The sequence below is a fragment of the Dipteris shenzhenensis genome, chromosome 12 (genome assembly GCF_047967505.1).
Source record: "Dipteris shenzhenensis isolate YYH24624 ecotype China chromosome 12, Dip_SZ_1.0, whole genome shotgun sequence".
Classification (NCBI taxonomy): Eukaryota; Viridiplantae; Streptophyta; class Polypodiopsida; order Gleicheniales; family Dipteridaceae; genus Dipteris; species Dipteris shenzhenensis.
This window is the reverse complement of record NC_141607.1, coordinates 5077111-5097601: the sequence shown is the minus strand read 5'-3', so window position 1 is coordinate 5097601 and position 20491 is coordinate 5077111. Positions and strand designations below refer to the sequence as shown.

General features: G+C 43.3%; 1 protein-coding gene across 1 annotated transcript in view; it reads left to right on the top strand.

Annotated features, from left to right (window-relative positions):
• Positions 1 to 20491, top strand: part of XEG113 (xyloglucanase 113) — an 85919-nt gene that overhangs the window by 54971 nt on the left and 10457 nt on the right. Inside the window, exon 10 of the mRNA XM_087382449.1 lies at positions 17389 to 17487. Within this exon, the coding sequence (XP_087238575.1) occupies positions 17389 to 17487 (99 nt within the window). The remainder of the gene's footprint in view (positions 1 to 17388; positions 17488 to 20491) is intronic.

Below are 20491 nucleotides of genomic sequence, written 5' to 3'. Positions count from 1 at the left end.
GCTCTGGCAATGCTAACTTGAATGCAACCTCATTTATTCTTTCTGTAATACTGAAAGGGCCATAGTATTTGGGAGATAACTTTGCATACACTTTCTGTTTGCCTTTAAACTTACGGAGCCTAGCTTTCTCGAACTTCAAAAGTACCCAATCCCCTTCCTTGAGATCTAACTGTCTCCTATGCTTATCTACAGCTCTTTTATGCTTCTCTTGAGACCTTTCAATTGCTGTCCGGACTTGGCTGTAAGCTGTCTGGAGTTCTCTCACAAACTGATCAGCTGCAAATATTTCATCCTTGGTCCTCAGGATAGGTGGCAGAATCACCTTCCCATAAATGACCTCAAAGGGGGCTTTCCCTGTAGAGTTGTGCATTGTATTATTGTAAGCAAACTCTACCAATGGTAGGTACTTTTCCCAGTCTGAACCTTGGTCACCCACGTAGTATTTCAGCATATCCAATACTATAGAATTTGCTACTTCACTTTGACCATCTGTTTGGGGATGGAAAGAAGAAGAAAAATTCAAATTCGTCCCCATATTATCAAATAAAGCTCTCCAGAATAGACTGGTCATTCTGGGATCTCGATCACTGACAATGGACTTAGGCATACCATGGTGCTTAAAGATCTGTGCCATGAAAAGCTTAGCCATATGATCTGCCTTTATGGTTTTGCGAACCGGAATGAAATGAGCTTGCTTGCTGAATCTATCAATGATAGTTCAAATCCCATCATTCCCTGACTTTGATCTTGGCAAATAAAAAATGAAGTCCATTGTAATACTTTCCCACGGTGCCTGAGGCACGGGAAGAGGCATAAGTAGGCCAGGGGCCTTCCGTCTATCATACTTCACTTTTTGACACGTGAGGCATTCAGTAACAAATTGATGTATATCTTTCCGCATCCCTGGCGAAAAGAAATACCTCTCTAAGGCTAGAGTTGCTGCTGTAATTCCTCTATGTCCAGCATAGGGAGGTGCATGGCATTCCTCCAAAATCTTTTTCCTCATCTCCTGGGTGATGCATAGGCAGTCATCTTTCATTAGATACCCATCTTTCAGGGAATAGTGACTAGTGGACTGCCCCTCTTGCATTTGCTGTAAAATCTCGCTAAAATCTGCATCATTAGCATATTGCTCCCTCATGCCTTCCAGGTCCTGATGATAAGCAATAGTCACATTGTTGACCTGGGGTCTTCGGGACAAGGCATCTGCCACTCTGTTCCAAATTCCTGGGGTATGGACAATCTGAAAATGATACATTGACAGCATATTTGCCCATTTCATATGCTTCTCGGAAAGTTTTGTCTGAGTTAGAAAATATCTCTGACTTTGGTGATCTATTTTAACAGTAAAATCTACACCCAAAAGATAGTGCTTCCATGTATGGATGGCATGGATTAACTCTTTCTCATAGATTCCCAAATATCTCTCTACATCCCAGAGTCTCCTGCTCTCATAGGCCACCACATGACCATTCTGATGCAATGCAGCCCCAACACATTCCCCACAAGCATCACAATCCACATCAAATGGCTGATACAAATCTGGAACGATTAAGATTGGCGCTGTAGTTTGCTTCTCTTTGAGTGTGGTAAAGGCTATCTTTTGAGGAATTCCCCATCTGAAAGCTGCATTTTTTTTAATAGGATCGTGGAGTGGAGCGGCTATATCCGCAAAATGTCTGATAAATCTTTTGTAGTAAGAACACAGGCCCAGGAAACTTAGAACTTCATGGACAGCAGTTTTCAGCTCTGGCCATTCGTGAATGGCACGAATCTTTGTCGGATCCATCCGTATCCCATCTTTGGATATTATATGCCCCAAGTAATGGATTTCTTCTAGGAAGAATTCACTTTTCTTGCTGTTTGCATAGTACTGATTATTTCTCAGCTCTTGAAACACTATAGCAAGATGTTCCTTGTGCTCTTCTTCGGATTTAGAAAAGACAATTATGTCATCGAAGAAGGTACCAGTGAACTGTCTGTAGGGTCGGAAGATACGATCCATCATCCTATTGAAAGTAGCTGGGGCATTTGTCAATCCAAAGGCATCACCAGATATTCATACAACACAAAAGTAGTGCGGAACGATGTCTTGTGCACATCCTGAGACTGTATCCTCACTTGGTGATAGCCACTCTTTAAGTCTATCCTGCTGAAAACTGAAGCTCCATTTAACTGGTCCAGCACATCATCAATGCGCGGAATAGGGAATCTATTCTTGATGGTCATTTTTTTCAGTGCACGGTAATCGACGCACATACGGAATGAGCCATCTTTCTTCTGTACTAGCAGTACAGGGGAACAAAAAGGAGAAGAACTGGGCTGAATCAACCCCTTGGACAACAAGTCCTGCACCTGAGTCATAATCTCTTCTCGCTGAGTTGCACAAGTCATAATCTCTTCTCGCTGAGTTGCACTAACTCTGTATGGGGCCTATTGGGTTGCTCGCTGCCAAAAATGAGTTTATGCCATGATCCTCAGGTCTCTTAAGGGGTAGCTCCCCTGGCAAAGCGTCAAAAAAGCAATCTTTAAAATTTTCAAGGAACTGAATTTTATTCTGATCTGCCTCACTTATTTCAGCATGCATTTCCACATCTCTCTCTTTTACAAAAATCATGTAAGCTGAAACTGCAGACTTTATTTCTTTTCCAACAGAACTCTTTGATACAATGGGAATAGTTTCCCCTCTATTCCTAGCAACCACACGATATACTCTGCCCCTATGTACAAACTCCAGCACTCTTTCAGGAAGAGTCAACTTCAGTGCCTTGCGATGAAACGAAGGCATACCCAAGACTACATCATGATGTTTCAGTGGAGAAATGAAGAAGTCTTCCTGATCCTATCAAGGGAGTGACTGGCACAGGGTTTCCACAGAACATCTGATCGCCCTACCCAACTCCTCCGTTTTTATTCCCAGCCTCAAGGCTAGGTCCTCTGATATGAAATTATCAGTAGCCCCTGGATCAAATAAAATCAGCACTTGCTGGTCTCTGACTTTGCCCCATGATAGCAACAATTCTCGTTCTTCTGGGTTTGAAACATGACCCAGTATGTCAGGAATTCCTCCTACCATTGGCTTTTGCGGTCCCCGCGGCTTCTCTACCTCTTTTCCCTTCGAAGTTGAAGGCTTTTCTGGGCACTGGGCAGCCACATGTCCCTCTTTGCCACACTTAAAGCATTTCCCATCTCTGCGGAATTCTGCTATTTGTTCAGGAGTGAATGGGGATTTGCCTTTATATGACTTTGAAAACTGAGTACCCCTCGGCTTCTGAGGCTGAAACCCTTTCTTTTCAATCTTGGGATACTATTTCTGAAAAATCAGTTTTCTTCTTTTCAGCATGTCCTGCATGCAAGGATAGTACTGTGGATGGATCTTCTAACGGCACAAGACTAGCTACTAAAGCTGAATGCATAAGGTCTTGAATGTTCTTTGCCCCCAAAGCATTCACTATTGCCTGAATTCTTGGACTGAGACTGGCTATATACTTTCTCATTTAGGTTCCTTTGAAGATCTTTTTGAAAGGTGCAACCTGCAAATAAGCATCCCAAAACTTTTGGTTGTACACATCCACTGTATCTCCTGCATCCATATGCAAACTATCCCAATCTTGAAGAACATGGTCTCTAAACTGTTTAAGCATAAACTGCTGGTAGAAGGCTTTCTTGAAGTCCTTCCACTTCTCTGGGGCTGACCCATCTGTGGTCTGTGCAATCCACCATGCACTAGCTGTCGCTGTCAAGTGCAAACTGACCATTCTTAACTTGGAGGATTCTGAAAACTTTCCAGTACCGAATGCAACATCAAACTACCTGATGAACTACAATGCTTTGTTTGTATGACCATATTGTCCATTATAGGTCATAAACTTGACAGATTTACCTCCCTCTTTGAATTCCTCGGTCTCTCTGGAAGACTTACTCTTCCTAGACTTCTTGTGTTTCCTTCTTTTTCTAGCTGGTTTATCTGATAAAGAAGAAGATACAGAAGTCAAGCTCGAGGTAGACGGTGAAGGACTGGGAGATCGGTGATGATGCCTCGATCTCTTCCTGCTATGAGACCGTCCCCTATGAGATCTCTCTCTCTCTGGCTGTACACGAGAGTGTGCCTCTAGCATTGGCACATCATAAGCTGCATTAGGCATAGTTTCTGCTTGAAACAAATGCTGAGCTCTTGGATCCTTTGTGAGATTTTCCATCTCTTGTATACGAGTGGGTACCATCTGCTCAAATTCTTGCTGATTTTGCTGCACACTTCTCTCTCTTGGATGTGCATCCCCATCTTGTGAATCCCTCTGGATAGGTGGTTGAGCCATTTTCTTACCACTCGTCTGAGATCTGCAAGTTTCTCACACACACTGTGTATGCAACTAATGCGCACAACCTTTGATTTTCAAAGAGAAAAATTACCTCAACAAGAGGTGTCTTGCATTCACATTCTATGCCAGTACTGGGCTGTCAACTCAAGGCATAAACTTAAAGCTGTGTGCCTCTTTTCTGGCTGCTGCAAATGGCTTCAAAAAGCATCTGTTTTTCCCTCTTTTCACTGCTCAAAGGCATGCATACTCTTTTTCTGCAAATCTCTGATTTCTGCTTTTTTCCTGACAGTAAATACTTTCTCAGATAAGTGAAAACTGCTAGCAGAAACAGTCTTTGCAACTTTCTTTTTTTTTTTGACAGTAACTGGATGGGTAACCGGCTGGTTACTCTAACCAGACTAACTGGCTCTGGTCTGGTTGGCTCTCAACTGGACCCCAACCATCTGTAGTCTAGTTAACCAGCTATGGTCTGGTTAACTAAAACTAAGGCTAGTTGGTCAGACCTGGTTTGACTAACCAGTCTAGTTTGGTTAGACCAACTAATAGAACCTTTAACCAGGGTTAACAAAACCATGGTTGACTAACTGTAGTTAATCTTGACAGGGGTTGCTCTGACCCAGGTCTGCCACTTGGCTGCCACGTGTCCTGTCATGTCATCACCCTGCATGTGCTGCGACGTCAGCATTAGCTCCCATTGCCACGTCAGCATCCATGTGTGTCTGCCATGTCAGCTGGACCTGTTGGTTGTCACGTCAGCTCGCACATGTGGCCGCCATATCACCTATGTGCCATGTGTAAGCGCCACGTCAGCTCTATGCATACCTGCCACGTCACCTGCCTGCTGCTCATTTGCCACGTGTACTCCTAGCTGGCACCCTGGGCACATCAGCAAAAGCCACGTATGCCTAAGGTTTCAGACCTTGGCTGGTTGGGCAGCGTCGCGCATCGCGCCTGCGCCTTCTAGTGACCTCCATCGCAGGACTTCTGTCAGCGCTCAGCATCACCGAAAAATGGAACGATGGCTAGACCCGCTGCTTTACACCCTCTCTACACCTTTCTAGCAATTGCGAATCAACGCCCGCAACTTGACGCACAACATCAGAGACTCCAAACGATGAACAAAATATTCTGATCACGACGAGACCTCCGAATAAAATCTCGTGGCTTGTACTTGCTACGTGAACGGAATCTCTGCGTCAGTCTTTCCGTCAACAGAACTACTTACTTCTTGTTCATTTCATCTTCTTCCTCTGCTCATGGTCCCGCGCTGCTACGCTAATCCCTGTCCGAGCCTTGGCATAGAGAGTATGGCCATGCTTACTAATCGTTGCTGCACTCATCGCATCTACCAACAAGAGTGCGATCAAGGTGGCTTCATCAAGCATAGATTTTTCGTCACAAATTCATTAGTGCCTAGCTCTGTGTAACCTCAAACACTTGCGCTCTTCACACTCTATCTGCCCGATCGTCAAAGCTTGAAAAAGCCTCGAAAGCAGGCTCTGATACCAATGTAATCTACTCGTAGAGGACAGTCAAAACCTTCCACGTAAAATACAGCAAAGACACTTTCATTTCTCTCCCTCTCTCCCTCTCTCAACAGATACACTAGGGCCCATGACAATCGTCAGGCTGGACCCCACCGAAGGTTTTTATTCATAAGAGAGAAATCAAGTACAAGAGTTCAGCGTAGAAGCTGTACATGCATAAAATCCAAACGTAACAAAAATGAAATCATTACATGAGCTCTTAGGCTCCCTTTCTTGGCAACAAGCCACTTGTCAAATTCTACTTTACTTTCCTAATTACATGCCACTAAGGGCAACTCTGGAGTCTTCGAAGCACTTGGTCACATGAACCGCCTCCTAGACTCGTGTTAGGCTCCATTGCGCTTAGGAAAATCACTCTTCCTAGTACCTGCAACAATTAATTAAAGCGCACCACCATGGCACCCATTAATTGTTAGCGCTTTGCATGCAAATAACACACTGTGGACTAATTCTAGTCACGGTGGGCGTCCCCACTGAACACATGTGCACACATAACAAATATAAAAATATATATTTATTCTCTGGTTGACCGAATTCAACGCTCTTGATCATAATTAAGGGGCTTTGACCAAAGGTCGAGGCGCCTTAATTATAGTCAAGTCTCTCCAATTGAAGTTGGCACAACTCTTGAACCGAAGTTGGCACATCTTGGTTAAGCGTAGTTAACCCTCTTGGTGCATGCCAAGTCTCGTTGACCGGAGTCAACACTCTCTGACCGTAGTCAGCTCTGTAGTTCTCTGGTTAACCGCAGTTAACCCTCTTGGTAATAAACCAAGTCTCCCGACTGAAGTCAGGTTTACTTGACCAGGGTCAAGTATCTTTGACCGTAGTCAATTCTTTGACCATAATTAACACATATGAAAACTCTTTAATTATGATCAAATAAATGGTCAACTATACTTTTACTTAGGATATTTACATTGTGGTGACACAACCTGATCATTTGAAATAGAACATCCTTATCGCTGATTGGTGTTATGTAAGAGTAAGCCATATTAATAGGGAGGGTGATCAACTGTGCAAAATTACTCATAGACGAAAAAGAATATTGCAAAAGACTTTCAAACAAGTACAGGCAGTAAGTCCTTTCTTGCTACAAAACAACAGGAACCACAGCAGAAGATTGTTCTTTTTTCATGTGATGGAAAATCGTCATTATAGGTAGCAGAAGTAATGTGTAATGTGTGGCCAACCCTAGTGATTGACATGATCTGGATGATGTATGTGCCTTTTCGATCATGTGGCCCTAATGTAAAAGGAGATGGACTTATACCCAAGATAACAAAGTTGACTCTATTACAAATTTTATTCAAATGGATGCGAGGTTGAATGAGCTAATTTATGTTATAGATCATGAGGTCTTTTTGGCATATATTGAAATTTTCAGTTGATGTTATTGTAGCACCTTGTTTTGAGGTTGCTACTCATATAATATAATCAATCAAAGATTTCACCCAAAAAAAGTGTGTGGGTGTGGCTCTATATCCAAGTGGCTCTATATTTGGATATTTTATTGATTTCTCTGCTTTTGATTTTTCAGAATAGTCTTTTCTTTAGACTATTCTCATTGTAAAAACTTTTTCTTGATATAATTACAGTGGTTTCACCCAAAAAAAAAAAGAAGTGTGTGTGTGGGGTTGGATTACTCTTAGTACCTGGAATATATGCGAGTTTTCTAAAGATTTAATTGCTCTCCTTCTTGTAGACAACTTTCGATCATATAATTGTCTGGATTTCACCAAATTGTGTGTGCACGCACGCGCCGGGTGTGTGTATTATACGTATATGTATATGCATTTGCATGTGCATATGGATGCATGCATGCATGCATGTGTGTATGTATAGACACATGCACACACACAGACTCACAACATGGTTTATTAGGTGCACTCACCTTACCGTAAGGTGCCATTCAAAGCGTTTAGGGCATTTTTGAACCCTTCGCATCGTAAGGTGTGCTCCTTTTTTCCCTTTTTTTTGGGGTGGGTGGGTGGGAGTGGAGTTTTTTATTTTTGGTGGTGTTTTCCGTGAAACTCACCGAGACAACACTGTTGTCCCACTTAACCCCTTTGCATACACCTTGTTATTCATTCTGCTCTCGAGTCTGCTAGAGCTCTCGATTCTTTACTCACTAACAACTCTATCTGCCCCTTGCCTCTCTCAGCCCTTAGTCAGCCCTCTCTCAACCCCTTGCCCTCTCTCAGCCCTCACTCCCCTCTCAGCTCTTTTGCCCTCTGTCAGCTCTCTGTCAACCCTGCCCCACCCTTCATTCTCAGCTCTCCCTCCCGTCTCTCTCCAAGTCCCCTCTCACCCATTTTCCTCTCAACCCTCCTTCATTCTCAGTGTTAGCGCTCCTTCTCAGTCCTCTATGCTCACATCCCCTTTCCCCTACCCTCTTTGAGACTCAGCCCCCTTTAATTATCAGCCGTCCCTGTCGACTTTAGTCCCTCTCATCCCTTTCTCTGCCCCAATCATCCTTTTGTACATGTCCCATGAATATTGAAACTCTAAAAAAATACTTTTTTGGACCTTAAAATTTCAGAAATAAAAGTCTTCCAAAGATCACACCTAATGCACATCTAACACTATGCACGTAAAGACTGTACGACCATGATATACACATATACATATAGGCTGTATGCGCAAATTTTACCTTGTGAAAACAATGTGGCCCGCTGATATTGCAATAAATTCTTTCAATTTTAAGTGGTGCATTGCCCTATCAGCTTTCTTTTCTAAGCATCTATTGCTTAGAAATGCTCGTTTGGGAGATACTAAAATGAAATACTATAGTCTTCACACAAGAAGTTGTAGCTTGAACGAAGAGAACGTGGACCAATTTTTTATTTAGCCTTCTCTTATAGTGCTAGCCTTTGTCACGAATGAGTCTACCGTTCACCTTTAGAGTGCTGACAGAAACTCGCTACAAAGACTTCTATAAAAATGGATGCTTGAGTGTGCGTGGATCTGTATGTATATATGTATAGTGTGAGCATTTGTTTATACTTTGGTCTACACCCAATAGCTAGTCCCTACTATGCATGATAGAGTTTATGGTTTTCAACCTTGTGAGTGACTATCGTGTTGTACTATTTGTTAAGTTTGAAATGATGCATCTGGGCGTGTTCTTGGATTCATCTAGATATATGTTCTTGCTATATAAGCGATAAACTTTTTCGACCTTAAGTGGTGTGTCGCACTATCATCTTTCTTTTTTAAGCATGTTTTACTTAGAAATACTCGTTTGGGAGAGACCAAAATGAAATATTATAGTCTTCACAAGCAATTATAGCTTGAATGAAGAGAATGTAGACTACTTATCGATTAGCCTTCTCCTATAGTGCTAGCCTTTGTCACAACTAAGTTTGCCCTTCACCTCTGCAGTGTTGACAGAAACTCGGTAGTACGAAGACTTTTATATAAATGGTTGATCAAGTGTGTGTGGGTGTGTAGATATGTATGTGTGAGAACATTTGTTTATACTATGGTCTATACCCACCATTGGGCGCTAATGACATCGGTAGGAACGTCATAGTAGCTAGTCCATGTTATGCGTGATAGAGTTTATGGTCTTCAACCTTATTAGTTACTATTATGAGATTGAAACTACACTATTTGTTGCCTTTTAAAAGGATGAGTCTAGGCATGTTCCTCTCTCTCTCTCTCTCTCTCTCTCTCTCTCTCTCTCTCTCTGCTCCAGCCCCGCTACCGCTAGCCCTCCACTCTAGCCCCGCTAGTCCACCGCACCCCCTCCGCTTCACTTCGCTTTACCCCCGTTCTACCTCGCTTTACCCCCGTTCTACCTCCACTCCACCTCCGCTCCAACTCGTTCCAACCCTCTGCAGCAGTAGCAGTTCATGGGAGAACCACCCATAGGCCGAGCTGAGCCCTTGGATCAGCCTCAGGGGGTCAATTCAAGCTAAAGGGCTCCTGCATTTAAAGCAGACACCATGGAATTTCTGAAGACCAAGATATTTGCAACAACACCCCTCAGCAAGCCCTCCTATTCCGATGTAGCAGCGACACCCAGCCCTTATGCATTGCATTTTAAGCGAAGGCCTGGACCAAACCCATAAGAGAGATCTACTACCTAACACAGGAAGTAAGAGAGCTCAGGCTTATAGTAAAGCTCTCAGGAAGAAAGTGAAGGAGTTGGAAAACAATGAAGGTAAGCAGGAAATCATTGCTGAAGTTTTACAAAAATGCAGCTCATCTCCACCAGCACAAACACTTGTCTCCACGGTCGAAAAGATGATCACCACTCAGCTCAATTCAGCTAGCCAACAACAAAATCAACAAAGCAGATTTATATACGGAGTTAACAGAGTAGGAAGCCATAGCAAAAAACAAGAAGAGATTGCGCATAGGGGGGTTGCCAAAGGATTGTATGGGATGTCCTGCAGATAATTTTACGGAGGGATACACAGTAGAAGAGAAGATCACAAGTCTCAAGAAGGAAATACTATAGATAGAATGGGATGAAACTGACATGAGTTGGATCTCTCAAAAGGGAACACAAGTACAAGTTGAGTTCACAGAGAGGGTAGGTAGAGTCGAGATTCTCCAACAGACAAACAAATTGAAAGGCACACAGGTATGGATATCTGAGGAGCTTACCCCAAATCAACTCAAACAAAGGAATGTTGAACTTACTAAAGTGAAGGATGCACGCAAAGATGGAAAATGGGCAGTATATAGGGATGGACAAGCCTTGATCCGTGATTTCAAATCTAAACCCAAAGACTCTCAATCTTAAACTGACGTTGCTCAAGCCGTTTTTTTCTAAGATAAAATAGTAGCTAGTTATGCATCTAAATAAACTGGAGCTGAGTTGATATACTCCCCCAAAGACTCTCAGTCTCTAACTGATGTTGATGATTTTGGTGTGTGTTTTCTTGTCCCATGGACCCGCGAGGTCTCCTGTGGACATTAATCTCTCTCTCTCTCTCTCTCTCTCTCTCTCTCTCTCTGTCTCTTTGTGCACACGTGCGCGAAGGCACACACAAACACACTCTCTCTCTTTTTTTTTGTAAAAGAAATTTTACATCAAGAAAGCATTTACATTCGTAGCTGTCCCAAAGTGGGACAGCTATACTCAACTAAAAATAGTAATTAAAAAACTTCCAACTGGGCCTAAGGAAGGTCTCCAAAGGATGAGCATCCTGTATCGACCGAAGCAAAGAAGCCCGAAAGTGTGGGAAGACATTCACTGAAGAGTGCTCATACAGTCAAATGGTACGAGAACGATACGACACCCAAAGAGCCCAATAGTGACACCAGGAGAAGAAATTATCATACTCCAGGATAGAAGCATATCTTCCAAGAAACCAAAACTGCTTCCCAAAGGAATTGGATGGAAAACGAGCTCGAAGCCTTGGCATCATTCGAAAAAAAAAAATCCCATGCGAACAAGTCCAAAATAGATGCAAGACCGTCTCTCTTGCCTGAGAGCAAGTGGGGCAAGTCGAGGAAGCAATGCACTTGGAGATCCCACCGGTAAAGCCCTAGCCAAACAACGTCATAGGAAGACTCTTTGCTTGAGAGGGAGTTTGCTGTTCCAGATGCGTCGAAGAGTTGTTCTCCACCAAGAAAGGGACTTATTCAGATGCCAAAAGTGATTGTCATAATCTTGAATCCAAGGCTGTGGAAGCAGGAAGTGATATGCCTTCTTTGCAGAAAGATCCGCAAACAAAAAGGAGGAGTAACTTGGAGTCTCACGATCAAACCTCGAATCCAGCAAGGGGAGAGTAGAAAATAGATGAGTGAACCGTACTCTAGGTGAGAATTTAGGGATATGCTGAAAGCCCATAATATACCAAAACACTTATGGGCTGAAGTAGTAAATACAGCTATGTAACTTCATGATTGGCATGCTGCAAAAGCTGTATTGAACAAAACTTGTGAGCTGTCATTACAGATTTAAAGCCTAGAATAGATCATTTGTGGGTGTTTGGCTGCCCGGCTTATGCTCGTATCCTGATTCCTGATGCCAACATAAGAAAATTGGATAATAAATCAATTATTATTGCTCATCTTACAAAGGTATAATGTGAGTGCATTTATGACTACTATGAAAGATATAGTCGAGCCTAAGAGATATGATGCCAAGTATAGCCCAAGTGGCAAGAAGCCATGAAAGAGGAGTGTGATGGTATCATACAAAAGGAAACTTGGAAGCTAGTAAATTTACCATGAGAAAGATTTCCATCGATGACAAATGGGTCTACCGGATTAAAATGCAGAGTGATGATGAGTGGAAAAGTATAAAGCCAAGCTGGTTGCAAAGGATCATGCCCAAAAAGAAGACATTGACTTCGATGAGAAAAGAAAAAGAAAGAAAGAAAGTTTATTAAAGTCTTTGGAGTACTTTATATCTGTGCTATGTTACAATCCCTTGGGAGCGACGCGACCTTCACCCCGCCCGCTGCTGCCCCCACCCCTCGCGCTGCCTAGGCTCCGCCCTGCCACTCCCACCCTTCTCTCCCCGCGCCCTCCCCTCGCACCCTGCTCGCCGCCCTGCTCGCCTTGCTGCAAGCCCCCTCCGCTTGCTGAGTGCTCCCGCCTGCTAACTGGCTGCCCCCCCTGCTCCGGTTCAGCCGTGAGCCTCTCCTGGATGGCGCATCCCCAGCCTTGGCCTGCTTGTTGGTGGCTTCCTTCCCGTGGCAGTGTGGTCTTCCAGGTTGGTCTTTTGCACCCTTCTCCCTCTCCGTGGAGTAGAAAGCGTCTGGGTTGGGGGTGTTCGGGCATTTGGAGGTGTCGAGCCACTTGTGGCATGGGGCCTTGCACTTCTTCGGAGGGGAGTATCTTCGGCTTCAGCCGTCTCCCTTGCCCTGGCGGTCCTCCACATTTGCACTTTCACAGCAGCAGTAGGTTCATCTTTCAGGAAGCGTCTCTCCCTTCCCGGTGGCATTTCTTTGGCGGGAGGAGGTTTGCCCTGCACTCTCCTGCTCTTCCGGAGTTGGAGTTGCCCTGGCAGCATCGGCCATGGCCATCCCCCAGCCGTCCAGTTCGTGCCTCCCCGTGGTGGTGGTTGTGCTGCCCTCGTCCCATCAGCATCTCCTGGCCGCGAGTGGTGCACTGGAGCTGGAAAGACCTGGCCCTTGGACAACAACCCAGAGGGGTCGCGTCGGCTAGTGGCCTCCTTGCTTGGGTCTCGAAGCTTCTCAAGACTCAGAGTTTTTCTCGAAGATTCTTTTCCCACAGGGCGGCGGCCCTCGACTCTTTCCTCAGGGATCCCTTCTCCTTTGGCTCTACTTCTTCTTGTCGTACGAGGAGGCTCCCCATGTGGGTTGAGGCCTGCAGGTGCGTGGAGCGGGCTACTGGAGTGCGGACTCGCCCCCCGTCAGGTGGTGGTTGCTCATGCTGGCAGGTCTCTTCCTATTGGCACCCTCGCGCGGGCACGATGGACGGGAGCTCAGCGGAGGAGGGATCCATACATGCTTGGATTACAAGTATCTCCAAGATTCACTTCATCAGGGATTATTGGTCGGCCTCGATTGCTGGATGTTGACTCAGAGGAGTCATATCAGTTGATGGTTCACTGTCTCGAAGATTTTCTAGTACTTCCAGGATTCACTTCATCAGGGATCCGTAGCTTTTTTGGTTTCGCGGTTTACTGGTTTTCAGAAGACCCAGACTAGGGCTTTTTGTGTTGACAGCATTTTGTAACAGTTTTATGCTTAGCCCTGTGTGGCTTGTAGTTTCGCAGGTGGGAGTTATCCCTGTGCTCCAGCATTGCTGTTGAGTCTCTTGTATTCCTTGTCTCGAAGTAATATAATTAGCCCTTCTTTTTGAAAAAAAAAAAAATTAAAGTCTTTGGAAGACCAATGGGTCTATGAGACGGTGAAAAACTTGGTACAAATGAGCTGTGGTGGTGGAGCTACTAAACGAGCATCCACACCAATGCAAATGCAAAAAATGCAGAATGTCAGTACTAAATCCTAAGTACAACATAGTCATGTCAGTAGTCGACTATCTCATCATCATCACCATCACCATCATCATCATCATCACCATTTGGACATTAGGAGGGATGAGGCAATGGGGGCATGAAATCGGCGATAGAGTGCTGTCGGCCACTCAAAGGTGCAGCCTTGGCATGTCTCCTGGCCATAGCTCTGCGTCTAACCAGGGCTAATGTGACCCGAGAGCTATGTGCTAGTAGCCAAACATAATACTATGAGATTGATGGTAGCCCTTGCCGCTCATTATGGGGCTGGCCTCTTTATCACATGGACGTTGAAACCGCTTTTCTAAATGGTGATATGAAAGAGAGGTCTATGCGAGAAAAGTTCTGCAAAACATGAAAATCTTTGTATGATTTGAAACAAGCACATCATGCTTGATATAAAAATATTGATAAACATTTCCATGGAAAGGACTTCAATAAGAGTTTTTCAGATTATAATTTGTATACGAAGCATGATAACAAAGGCAATATAGTTCTCATTGTCTTTATGACATTGTCATAATTGGTAGTAATGAGGAAGTAATGAAATAGGCTAAACAGGACCCAAATAAAGCCTTTGATATGAAAAATCATGGCTATATATATTATTGTTTGGGATTGAGTCTAGAGATCTAGATAAACATTCATATCCCAATAATGATCATAACCTTGGTCTTTGCGATGTTTACTGGCACGCTAGCAAATTTACAGAATTCGTGTAAAGGATCCAAGTGTCTTTGTAGTCCATGTTCATCCTTTGTAAATAGGATTGTCATCTGCATATGGCAACAGGTGAGAGTATGTAGGCTGTAATCATCCAATCATATAGTTCATCAATGAACAGCCCAAATAGGATTGGTGAGAGGGGACATCCTTGCGTGACGCCTATGTCACTGCTCATAGTGACTTTGACGCATGAGTTTGAGTCATTCACTAGTGATGCGCAATCCATCCAACACCTTTTCGTACAATCGAAGTCGTTCACTAGTGATGCACAATCTCATCCAACACCTTTTCGTACAGTCAAAGTGTGGCTTCCCTTGGGTCTTGGAGACCCTAGTTTTGCTATTCCCCAAAGCTTTTCTCTAGGGACCATGTCAAAACTCCTTGAAGTCTACAAAGCAGCAATATAGAGCATTGTCTTTACCCGTTGCCCCTTCTACTATTGCTCTGATTGTGACTAGGTGGTCCACCATATGCCTGGGCCTGAGACTTGCTTGGGATGGTGATCATGCCCCATTGCTGTGCGCCCATTCACTCATTTTCTGTTCCTAGATCGTGCCATAGAGCTTGGCCATTAGGCTGCTTGTCCTTGCCTTTCTTCCCCCCCTCCTTCCAATTTGGGAACTATTTTGTTGGTTTGCCACTCTTGTGGGAACCCCTCTTCTATTGCCTTGTTCCTTACTATTGTGATCGTCTCTCTTATTTTTTGTTCCCCCCATTTTAAAATTTCTGCAAGGAGGCCTTGAGGGTGCAGTGCCTTGCCATTGGCTAGTCTCTTTAGTCCATTTCTTATGTCCTCAATTGACATGATACCTTGTGCCTTGATAGAAAATGACTTTGTTTCCTTGTCATCTCCCCGGTCTCTCTTGTAGAAGCTCTTGATAAATGCTATTATGTCTTCCCTTTTGCCCCTCCTTTGGGTTTTTTTGCATGGAAATTTTTTGAAGAATTTACTCGGGTTCCTTTTGAGCTGTTTATACCTCTCCTGTGTATGGTGTATGCTTTGCAGGAATCTCCTCTTTTTTTTTCCTGGTTACTGTTTTGGATTCCCTCTCCCTGTTTTTTCTTTTATTGCTGAGTTCTATGCATGTCTGGCATCTCTGCATTCCATACCATACCAGCTATTACAGGAAATTCCTTTGCTCCTTCATTTTCCTTTATTAAAACATGTGTGGGCTACCTCTGTTAGAGAGTCTCTTAGCTGGTTATCAACTCAACACACTACTTCAGCTTGTGTAGGGTGCTTTATAGGTGTTTTGATACACATGGTGTTTTTGTCTGTAGTCCATCTTGATCTGGGGGGATGTCCTGGCCTCAGTGGCTGTTTTGTGTTTTAGTTATGCCGTGCATGGAGAGGGAAAATGATTCAAGTGCTTTATCATCAATCTCAATTTTTTAAATAAATGGGTTGCGTGTGGGTTAATTATGAGGTAATCAACCATAGTAGACCAATGTGTGCTTGTGCATGAGAAGCTATTTGTGTTGTCGAAGATCTTTCTCCCATTACATATCTTCAAGCTGAAACATCCACAGAGGGTGAGCAAGTGTCTCCCCCATGCAGTAGCTTGCCCTGTGTCTTGTGAGACTCTTTGCTGTTTTGTTGTTTCCTCTTCTTTGTTGAGTTCCTCCATCAACATTGGGTTTCTACCTTCAACAAGGTGCCATTGAAAGGGACCTTTCGTCGTGGGACTTATTGCCTATTCATTCCCAGCCCACAGAGCGGGATTGATATTGTGAAGACTACCTTTTTCCGGGAGATGCAAGACGCCCAATGACTTTTGGGCCCAATTGGCCCAACACTTTGTCCTATCGAGCAGAGTAAAGATGTTGTCCAGGATACTGCGTTCCTGAACAAAACCAGTCTTTGTATCGTGAAGGATATCTGGAAGGTGGGGCCTCAACCTCAAGCTCAAGACTGTGGCCAAGATCTTGTAAGCAGTGTCTAGAAGGGTAATCGGCCTTCACTGGCAAATGTCCGACCTGCCCTCCCCTTTTGGGAGTAAGCAGATCCAACCGCGACTCATGGACTGGGGGAGGGAACCTGTGTCAAAAATCTCTTGGTAGGCCTGCCAGAGCGGAGTGCCTATATGCTCCCATAAGAAACAAAAGAAAGTCGGAGTTAGACCATCCTCCCACCATTCCCACACATCCACACCACCACACGCACATGCACGCACTCGCACACACGCACGCACACACACGCATGCATGCGGATACACAATCATAGAGGTTTGATACAAAGCCATGCAATTGTATAGGTTAAATATTGGCACAAGTAAGAAACATACTTTTGTCATTGTTGATAGAAGGGTTCCTATGATGGAAAAACAGGACTGGTTTTGACTAGCTTGCTCTTTTTCCAGGTTAGCTGTTTGCAAATTAAAATAGCTATGCCTAGAAAGTTTTACCACAATGCTCCAAAGATTTAGGAGCGAAAGGTGAGGTATGAAGATAAAAGATGTAAATGTCCATCTTATAGAACATTGGTTTGTAAATTGAAAATGTCCTTGTGAATGGACAAGCTTTTCTACCAATCTACAGACTTTGAGTAAAAATATGGTTCTTTCTTTGTAACAATGTTGGGTCTTTATTGTTCAAGGGGTTGAGGATGCAGAAAAAAAATGTGAAGACCACCTAAGTTTGTAGCACTGTTCTTGTGAGCAATGTCTAGTAGTTAGTTTCCCTTTACTGTTTTATATGTTTTATATCTCATATCGTATCTAAATAGTATCGTATTTTTGGGTGAAGATTTATATTTTTGTACATTTTTCAACTGTATCTTTCTTCTCTATGAATTTATATATTTTTGGATGATTCTGCTGCTTGATGGCCTTTGTTCTCTTCTCTGTAGGTCAACAGAATGCAAGAAAACCTTGATGAGGAGATATATGGACCTGCCATACACTTTAGGGAATATTCCTTTTTGGATAACCCGAGGTTGCCAGGACAGGTTTGTCACATGCAAATAAATTCTTATATCTTAAGCCCTATGAGTTAGATCTATAAACAGTGTTTGCTTAGAATTGCTCGTTTGGGAAGGGTTGAAATGAATTCATATAGTCTTCCCAAGCAGTTGTATTTTGAATGAAGAGATGTGAACTAATGTTTTATTAGGTTTCTCCTTTAGTGCTAGACTTTGTCATAGCTGAGTCTGCCCTTCACCTCCAGAGTGCTAACAGACACTCAGTATGAAGACCTCTGTATAAATGGATACTCAAGTATGTGTGGGTTGTGTATCTATACGAGTGAGAGTGTATGTCTGTATGATGGAAAAGTTTTACAATGAGAATAGTCTAAAGAAAAGACTATTCTGAAAAATCAAAAGCAGTGGTTTCACAAAAAAAAAGTATGTTTGTATGATGGTCTACTCCCACGGTTGGGTGCTAATGACGTTGGGGGATGTCAGAGTAGATAGTCTCTGCAATGCGTGATGGAGTATATGGTTTTCAACCTTGTGAGTGACTATCACAAGATTGAAACTGCACTATGTATTGTGTTTTTAGAGGATGGGTTTACCTCATCTAGAGATATGCATGCTCGCTATATTAGCGAACATGTGAATTTCACCTTGTCAAGCTCTCGCCTATGTTGCGGCTTGCTGATATTATGATAAATTCTTTCTATCTAAAGTGTTGCATTGACCTATCAGCTCATTCTTGCTTAGAATTGCTAGTGTGGGAGACACTAATTTGAATTTGTATGGTCTTCCAAGAATTTATGCTACTTCTTGATTAGCCTTCTTCTTTAAGTACTAGCCTTTGTCACGGCTGAGTCTGCCCTTCACGTGCAGAATACTTATAGAAAGTCAGGTCGAAGACCTTTGTCTAAACGGATGCTCATGGATGTGTGGATATTTGGAGCTTTATGTGAGATCATTTGTTTATACTATGGCGTACATCCACCGTTGGGCAGTGATGACGTCAATGTCAGTAGCTAGTCCATGCTACGGTTGATGGAGTTTCTGACCTTGTGAGTGGCAGTCACAAGACTGAAACTTCACTATGTGCTGTGTTTTTAGAGGATGAGTTTAGGCATGTTCTGGATTCATGTAGCTGTATTAACAGACATGCAAATTTCACCTCGTAAAGTTTTCGTCCATGTTGCAGCTATTGTGATAAATTCTTTCTATCTTAAGTGGTGTATTGCCCTATCAGCTAGTTTGTCTAAGCATTCTTTTCTTAAAATTGCTCGTTTAGGAGAGACTATAATGAATTTGTATAGCCTTTACAAACAATTGTGGCTTGAATGAAGAGAATGTGGACGGATTTTTTAGTGTTAACCTTTGTCATGGCTGAGTCTACTCTTCACCTCCAGAGTGATGATGGAAACTTCGTACGAAGACCTTTGTATAAATGGATGCTCAAGTATGTTTGGGTGTATGGATCTGTATGTGTGAGAGCGTACGTATACTATGGTCTACACCCATTGTTGGGCACTGATGACGTCACTGGGGATGCCATAGTAGCTAGCCCTTGCTAGTTTCTAGTTTTCAACCTTGTGAATGATTGTCATGAGATTGAAACTGCACATTGTGTTCTGTTTGTAGAGGATGAGTTTGGGCATGTTCCGGATTCATTTGGCTATGTGTTCCTATTCTAGTTTCAGACATGCAAATTTCACCTTGTGAAGTTTTCGTCCATGTTGTGGCTTAAGTGGTGTGTTGCCCTGTCAGCTAGATTGTCTAAGCATTTTTTGCTTATTGCTCCTTGACTAAAGTGAATTTGTGTAGTCTTCACAAGATGTTGTAACTTGAATGAAAGAATGTGGACTACTTTTTTATTAGCCTTCTCCTTTAGTGCTGGCCTTTTTCACGACTGAGTTTACCCTTCACCTCTGAAACTCGGTATGAAAACGTGTGGGCCTATGTTTGGGTGTCTGTCTATATGTATGTATGAGTTTATTATTGTATCACGTCACACTCGCGATCTTGAAGCTTGTGCCAAGGCTGAAGCAGGTGCAAAATGCTGCCAACTTCTGCAACAAGATGCTCACACAACTTCTAGAGGCTGCCAATGGATTAAGGGGCAATACATTTATCACACATGTGAACTGAACTTGAGACTGGTCTAAATGGCTGCGAACATAAAAAATCAGGGCTGGAAACTAGCTAGTAGCCCAAAATAGTTTGGCTGAGAATCGATGCTAAAATCATGTTTTTGCCTTCATGATGACTAGTTAACACCAATGGTTGCCAAGGACATAATCCTAGACCTAGATGATTAGAGTTCCATCGAGTAAAAGACAGATATTCAATACCTAAAGAGCATCATATGAAACTCATCACCCAAACTGTTGGAGAATGCCCCATGGGGGAGCTCTTGTTCTAAGGTGAATTAGTGGGAGCCTTAGCCTTGTTAGTAGGCTCAATGGTATTGGCTGGTTCAACGTCACGTGTGATTGGCGATTGGTGCAATGGTACTAGCCAGTGCAGGGGAAGCCGTGTGGCACAAGGTGCTCATGCATTGGCTGCTCAACGAGGCTAATCTCACAGAGGCGGTTTCAATTTCATGGCAGTCTTCATGTACTGACTCAAAGCTTCGAGTCTTCTCTCTTTGTCCATTTGTCTCAATGAGAGTCACGTTTCAGTTGTGTTGCTCCTGGTATTGTGTCCAAGAGCGTCATAGAGTCCTTAGGTGAGTTTGTACTGAGTCAATATCACTTGTAAGCTGTGACAAGGTTTGTAGGCATGAGCAGTATGTTGTGGAGCTGTCCCTCCTGATAAATATATGAGATGGTTTTGTTTTTCATGTGAGCTTCTATTGCAAACGTTGAGCGTGTGTTGTGTATGATTTGAGAGAGAGAGAGAGAGAGAGAGAGAGAGAGCAAGCGGACTGCAACTATTTATTTCATGCAAGATTTGATTGGGTTGATATTTTTCGTGGAGTTTGTTCCTGTGTTCCGAGAGGGCTACACATCAATTAATCCAACATTCAGTAGCAAAGCAACGACCTGAG